General features: G+C 27.8%; 1 protein-coding gene across 1 annotated transcript; it reads left to right on the top strand.

Annotated features, from left to right (window-relative positions):
* Positions 1-6408: 6408 nt before the first annotated feature.
* Positions 6409-7698, top strand: LOC139869220 (uncharacterized). Its single transcript, XM_071857537.1, has 2 exons — positions 6409-7052; positions 7452-7698. Exons 1-2 carry the CDS (start codon positions 6409-6411, stop codon positions 7696-7698), a joined length of 891 nt encoding a protein of 296 aa, XP_071713638.1.
* The last annotated feature ends 816 nt before the right edge of the window (positions 7699-8514 follow it).

Genomic DNA, 8514 nt, shown 5'->3' with positions numbered 1-8514 from the left:
CCACCGTCACCATAGGGCATTGTAGTAGATTTCATTATGTAATCTAGTTGTAGCTTCATGTTTTACTCATGTACTGTACGAACTTATGCGGATGTATGCAACTTGTTATTAATGGATGGAACTTAGTGTTGTTTACTTTTGTGCGGTGTTCTAATTACGTTACTGTATGATGTTTCTGCGGTATCTGTATCTAGTGCATTGCTTAGTTAACATGTGTTTCGTTGGTTCCATGTTGGTTGCCATATACTATATTATTATTTATTAAATGCTGGATTTTGACTTAAGTCAAAATTTCTGTTTAGAAGAGCAATGGCAAACGGACGAGCAGCACCCACAGCAGCCCAATGGCAACCTATGATTTCACTAAACCTTTTTGGTTGACACTTTAGCATGTTTGTCTCATGTGCTGATTGATCAAGCTTACTTATCTTCTACTTATGTGATGCTACTTGGACATAGGATCTCAAGAACTATCGCATTTATTATTATTGCATTTGAAATATTTACATCATTGTAATTTAAATTCTTGTAACGACATTCTATTTTCTTCCGCTGCGTTATCAATAAAGTTTATTTTTATCATATAGAATTGTTCTCGTATTATAATATGTTGGTTTATTTGATATTAGTGACGTTTTCTTCCAGACCCTATCTGGAGGACGTCACAGGGGTGACGTTTAGGTTTTCGATGTCTGAGGTTTACCTGTAATGAGAGAATCAATGTGCTCGTTCATATGAGATTTGTTTTTAAATAATTACAAAACATGTGTTGTTTACGATTTATTGCTTCGGATTAAATTCAAGATAAAATTCAATAAAAGCTAACTCATATTTTTAGGACAAAAATTTAACACATTTAATTTTGAAGCTAAATTTTCCAAAATTTATATAATCATAATTAAGAATTATGTATAAAAGGAGATGAATGATTATAATTAATGAACTTTATTTTATAAAAAGAAAAAAAAAATTAACGATAACTTTTAGACCATTGTTAATATCTTATGTTGATCCTAAAGTAAATCTTATTTAACTATACATCTAAATGATATAGAACAAATGAATTGTAACCCTCAATAGTTTCACAAACACCCCTAAAACTTGTTATATTTTCACAATTCATTCCCGTCCTTTATAACACTTAACTTTATAGCTTTTACAAACTTATCACATAGCTTTCACATTTTATACTTTAATCATTAGACTTCTCATTCATTATAAATCGATCCCATAATTTTTACTAACTAACAACTATTTTTTATTATTATTATTATTATTATTATTATTATTATTATTATTATTATTATTATTATTATTATTATTATTATTATTATTAAATCAACCACATATTTTTTCACTTTATTTTAACTACGTAACTCATTATATATATATATATATATATATATATATATATATATATATATATATATATATATATATATATATATATATATATATATATATATATATATATATGGGCAGGATCAATGGGGAAGTAACCAATCGGGGGGAAGCGGGGGGGAGCAAAAAAAAAAAAATTCGTTTTTTTGAATTTTTTTTTCCGACATCAAGATCACACGAAAATATGAACATTTAGAAGAGACACTTCGTGATGAATGTTATTATTTAGGCAGAAAAACGATCGACAAAAATAACATTCAAGATAATATTGTTCGTGAAGAATATGAACGTTTTTTTTTCATGTTTTGTGAAGTAAAATTTAGCCCGATTTAGAGTTTAGGGTTTAGGGTTTAGGGTTTAAGGTTTGGTGTTTTAGGTTTATTCCATAAACCCAAAACACCAAACCCTAAACCCTAAACCCTAAACCCTAAACTCTAAACCGTTCATGTTAAAAACTCAATCTAAATCCTAAATCAAAACCCTAAATCTAAACCCTAAACCCTAAATTTCTAAACCCTAATATCTAAACCCTATAAACCCTAATATCTAAACCCCAATAGCTAAAACCTCAAAATACGCTCTAAAAACACGATAATTGTTATATATTACTTCTTCAAACGTTTTCCCGCCAAAATAAAAACATTTATCACAAAGTGTCTCTACTAAATGTTCATATTTTCATCTCATCTATAATGTTCGTGAACAAAGTTTTTTCAAAAAACGAAAAAAAAAGTTTTTACTTCCCCCCGCTTCCCCCCGAATGGTTACTTCTCTCTTGACCCTACCACTATATATATATATATATATATATATATATATATATATATATATATATATATATATATATATATATATATATATATATATATATATATATATATATATTATTCTCTACATCTCTAAAAGACAAAGACTTTATGAATAGTTCTTCCTCATGCTTTAATCGTTTATACGTCGTGCAAAAAGGTTGTACCCACAATGACACCACACTAAACATTGAGAACCATTATAAACTTTAGGGCGCCAAGTGTAAATTTCTAGGGTAAAAAATGTAAACTCCATAGGGGTCTAAAGTTAAAGTTCAAGGGCCAAATCGTAACTTCTTTATTTTCCATAAAACTCTCCAACAAATCCACCTAAATTTTTAACCGCCTTTAATTTTCGTACGACTTGGGATACGTTTAACCGACATAACCACCCAACACAAAATAATTTTACGAACCAAACACAACAAATTATATCCGAAACGGAGTCCCGACGAGGAGCGAGGGCTCCTCCACTAGTTTATTCTATATTTTGTAACATTGATATTTGTCCTTAAGTTTTAATTAGATAATTAATTATCTAAACTTTACTATTTGAAAAAAGCATGTATTTTTTAAGGGAGATTTATAATTCTCCATTAGTGGACCCCATCCACATAAACTCATGCTTTTCTTGAGTTTTTTTTTTTTTTTTTTCAAATTGTTGCGTGAATACTTTTTTTCTTTTCTAAGTAACGCTTCTAATTATATTACATCCTTTTGTTTTGTTGTGATAACTAAAAAGAATGTGATACAATTTTTTATATTAAATAACTATAATTAGATTTGAAGATAAATTCTCACATAACATCTATAGTATCTATTAAATTTCTATCTTGATGAATGATGACATCATAAATAAACTATTTTCTTTGTTAAAAAATTCAAAACAAAAAAGAAAAATTTAGAGGACATCTAGATGATGTCATTAAATAATTTAATTACAATTAAAAAAATTAAGATTTATTAGATATTCAAAAAAGCTCATGACCATATGTACAATATTTGAAACATCATGTACAACCTTATGGTAAAACACCCACATGACTATATGTACAATATTTGAAAGTATTATGTACAACCTTGTGATAAAACACTCTAATGATCATATTTATAAACTTTAAAATAAATTGTACAATCTTTTACAAAACACTCAATAAACACATATACAAACTTTGAAGCATATTATAGAACCTTCATATAATAATTTAATTTTAAAAAAAAAATTCAGTAGACATTCGTTATTACTAATAATTATTATAAAAAATATAAATACTCAATTTTTAGTCAAACTTATTTATTACTATTTATTAATATTATTATTATTATTATTATTATTATTATTATTATTATTATTATTATTATTATTATTATTATTATTATTATTATCTATAATTTCTATGAATATTATTATATTATTCAAATATGGGTTTTAACTACGGGATTAATTACGTTATATATGTATGCGAAATATATATCTCAATAAAAGGTTGTAATGTAGGCTTTTATGACAAATAAAATAATAATTGTGATGAAACTTGAAAGAGAGTGGTAGGAGAATGAATGTAGTTCATTTATTTTGACCAAGTTAAGTACGTAGTACATCAATATGTGTGTAAAAACAACGACAAGTTTCTTAGTCGGAATCCGTAGTTTTATGGGTCATTAAACTAAATGACTTTAGCATTTACATTCACTTAATACCTAAAACGTATTATTAAACTGTTTATTTTAAACAAACCCGTAATTTCACGGGTTATTTCACTAGTTTTTATTCTTTTGTGATAACTAAAAAGAAGAATGTAATGTAATCATCTATCATCTATATATATTCATATACACCTCTAAAATGATGATGTCATCATTTCATTAATTACTTTTTAATTTTTATAATGATGATGTCATTATTATTTTATATATTAATTCTACTTAATTAAAAATTAAAAAATATAAAATGAAAACAAATAATAATACCGACAATATATGCATGCCGATTTTGAAGGCAATAAGGTTTTATGTTCTTAAATTATATATACAAACTAAAAATAAATACAAACCGATCATACAATTTTACTGATTTATATCATAAATTTAATTCTAATTAAAAAAAGATATAAAATCAAAACAAATAAATACCCAGACTATATAATTACCCCTGTGATCATATGTACAAACTTTTTAACAAATTTTTACAATCTTTTAATAAACAACCCATGAATACATGTACAAATTTTAAAGCATATTGTACAACCTTCATATAATAATTATATTTTAAGTTTTAAAAAAATTTCAAGAAGCACTTGTTATTACTAATAATTATTATTAAAAATATAAATACTCAATTTTAAAGCAAACTATATTATTATTATTTATTAATATAATTATAATTATAATTATTATTGTTGTTGTTATTATTTTTATTATTATTATTATTATTATTATTATTATTATTATTATTCAAAATATGGGTTCTCTTTACGGGATTAATTACGTTACATATGTATCCGAACTACATGTCTCAATAAAATATTGTAATGTAGGTTTTTATGACAAAGAAAACAGTAATTGTGATGAAAATTGAAAGAGTGTGGTGAGAAAATGAATGTAGTTCATTTATTCTGATCAAGTTAAGTACATCAATGTGTTTGTAAAAACAACGGCAAACCACGCAGGCTTGGCTGAGTGGCCACCGAGTTGCCCAATGAAGCACACCACCCGGGTTCAATCCTTGACTATGCCAAATTATTCAAAAATGGAGTGTGACTAGAGGGTGCGCATAATGTGCAATTCACCCGGTACCAGGTCTCGCGCTCGGGAGGCTTGATTACCCGAGGTTTTGCCTTCTATGGGGGAGCCAATGTGCTCGTTCATAGGAGGGTTTCCTTGCTTACAAAAAAAACGACAAGTTTCTTAGTCGAGATCCGTGGTTCAACGGGTCATTAAACTAAATGACTTTAACATTTACATTCACTTAATACGTAAAACATATAATTAAACTGTTTCATTTAAACAAACTCGTAATTCTACGAGTCATTTCACTAGTTTATATTAAACGGGTCATTTCACTAGTTTATATTAAATAACTATAATTAGATTTGTAGATGAATTCTTAAATAACGCCAATAAATAAATTATCAATTAGACAATTACAAATCAGTTTTTAGTAGAGAGCAAATAAAATTTTATTTCTAGTTATATACACACACATAAAAAAACAAAAATAACAAATGGAGACTCATACTTTTGAGAATTCGTGAAAAAAATAACTAATGTTTTCTGATCTTGAGAGATAACTTAAATAACTAATGGAGACTCATAACCCATTCCATAAACTCACAACAGAAAATTGCACAAGGACAAATAATACCCCTTTATGTTTTCTAAGAACACTTCTAATTATAGTCCACTTTCTCTTTTTTCTAAATAAAAAATAAAAAAAACTACCAAAAAATGTGATAAAATACATAATTTTACATAACTATAATAAGATTATATAGACGAACTCTCAAATAATTCCATAAGAATATTTTTGAAAGAAAAGTGATATAAATAACACAAAATCATTCCACGGACTTACAACTAAAACTCGCACAATAACAAATAATACTCAGTTGAGTTAGACACTTATTTTAACTATATTTTCAAGTAAAATTGTCAATTGGTTGCCACATGCTAAAATGAAAAGTAATAGCCGATCTTTAACCAAGTACAAGCTAGATACTAATTGTAAATAAATTACTAAATTTCTCGAAGTAATTGTTTTTGTAAATTCAACGAATTAGAAGATATGGTCATCTATCTATTACGGAGTATCATTATCATTTGACTAATAAATATATCCATACAAGCTTTAATTAGCAAATCTTATTTAAAATATTGCTAAAGAGTAATAGCATTATTACTAATTACTACGTAGTAATACAGAATGTAACCCTGAAAAGTAATAGCATTATTAGTAATGCATTATTAGCATTATTAGTAATTAATAGTGTGCTTAATACAAAATGTAACCATTTGAGCCGATTTAATTACTAGTGTATTTTTTCAATATACATTTGTGTTAATTTCAAATTTTTCAAAAAGCCGCGCCTTATAAAGGGCATTTTTGTAATTCACCCACATCACCTTAAACTCTCATTCTCTATATAAACTGAACCAATATCTTATTACATTACACACAATTTGTATCAACAAATTAATCTCCATGGCTGATACCTTTGCATCACCCAAACAACCTTCCCTCTTTCCGATTTCATTTTCCACATCGATCTCCAAGCAAGATTACCTTCTTTTCTACAAAAACGAGCGTTCTTTATTCACTTTATTGCTTGTAGTTCTTCACCGAGACGCCGTCCAATCCATTTTCGCGATAGGCTTCCTTATATGGCTCGAAAGAGAGGGCTATACCTTGAAAAATCTTGCTGAGATCATCGTTAATACGTTAACCCCTGATGTAATCAATCAAGTGGTTAATCAAATCCTAACATGCCTCAAGTTATTGCATAAGGAAACAAATAGTTCAATTTGTGATAGCAACAGTGGACGATATGATATATCGCTGCTTCAGAGTTTTCTAGATCGAAAATTAATTAATTTAAAGGTGCTTTATTACAATGGAGACTCGATTTTTGATGAGGTTTCTAATATAGCAAATGAAGTTTCTAAAAAGGCGTTTGACGACATATTAGAACAATTCATAAATCGCCGCAATGTTGGAGGGTTTGGAGTTGTTCCGTTTAAGATTAAAGATTCAGAAGATGCGATTCCACCCGAAGATCGAACGATTTTTCTTACATTTTCAAAAGGATACCCAATTTCAGAAAGTGAAGTTCGAGAGTACTTTACTAGGTAACTAATTTAATACTCACCCCGTCCCATAATAAGTGTCATGTTTGACTTTTTAAGGTCTTACTTTCAAAACTTTGACTTCAAATATTTTTATTTGTGTTATGTAGTATTTGATGAAAATTATATGAGTGGATTCGGTTTTAAAATGTGTTTTCAATGATATAAGTTTCATCAAATATTATATAACACAAATAAAAATATTGAAAGTCAAAATTGTAGTAGTAAGACTATGAAAAGTCAAACATGACACTTATTATAGTTATTATGTGACAGAGGGAGTAATTAATTGATTAGTTAATTAACTACTATTTTGTATGTCAACTATAAAGTTATATGTTTTTCTTTTACTTTAATATTTAAATTTAATTAATTAATTTTGTTGATATGATTTGGTTATAGTATGTTTGGGGATTTTATCGAGTCTATTCATATGCAAATGGTTGAACCGGAGAATCAATCGCTCTTTGCTCGAATTGTGGCTCGACGTGCTAATATGGTGAAGGAGGTGGTTGAACGAGATGGCCCACTTGGGAAATCGAAGTATAATATCAATGGAAAACACGTTTGGGCTCGAAAATATGTGAAGCGAAAACCGACTAAGGATATGGGTGAATGTGTTGCATCACCGCAACGACATATTGTATAATTTCAGTTTAGATGGATCAATCGAATATCTAATATCTAATGTCGAAGACTTTTTTATTGTTTGTGAGTCGTGTGAAAAATGTTGTATGGATTCGATTGATCTTGCTCTCTTTTCATGTATCTAATAAATAATAAATAATAATCTAATTAATAAATATAAATATAAATAATTAAAATGACTAACACTTAAGTATGACTTTAAGCTGGATTCGTCATAATATTGACTCGGATAAAAATATATATTTTTTATTTTTTATTTTTTGAAAAAAACTAGAATTATATAGATGAGTGATTGAATTTTTCATCCAATGGATGAACAAACCCAACATGAATATATAAAACTACCAAGACATTGAGAAACCTGTGTGACTCGATAGAGCTTTTTTTTTATTGAAAATAACGAATACTCAAATGGAACTCATGTCATTTTTCAAAGGAAAATGTCTTCACCAGAGAATACAAAAATGAGAGAAACGGAAAACTTGCATCTAGAAAATAACCAACTACACACAAACTATATATAAATGCGCATCTCTAACAACCCTACACCTAAAAGAAAAACAAAAACAAAAAAAAATCGAAAACTACTCGAAAATAAAAGGACTAAATCAAACGAACTACACAAGACTAATCACAAAAATCAACCTCCAGGACTCGATCGTTTTTTTCAGTCTACCATTGACCGTCTCTTTCTAATTATTCTTCCTGAACCGATTCTCTATCTTGTACGATAACGCATTGGCGGATAGTCGTCGGACGCGCCCTCCTAGATAGAACTTTATCATTAATTTTTTAAAATATTAATTACTAGAAGGAA

This window comes from Rutidosis leptorrhynchoides, chromosome 9 (assembly GCF_046630445.1).
Source record: "Rutidosis leptorrhynchoides isolate AG116_Rl617_1_P2 chromosome 9, CSIRO_AGI_Rlap_v1, whole genome shotgun sequence".
Lineage (NCBI taxonomy): Eukaryota > Viridiplantae > Streptophyta > Magnoliopsida > Asterales > Asteraceae > Rutidosis > Rutidosis leptorrhynchoides.
This window is presented reverse-complemented; position numbering and strand designations above follow the sequence as displayed.

Excerpts from the sequence above, each read along its gene's own strand:
- LOC139869220 (XM_071857537.1), top strand. The coding sequence starts at position 6,409 with ATGGCTGATACCTTTGCATCACCCAAACAACCTTCCCTCTTTCCGATT. Across the intron at positions 7,053-7,451 it reads GTTCGAGAGTACTTTACTAG|TATGTTTGGGGATTTTATCG; the intron begins GTAACTAATTTA and ends ATTTGGTTATAG.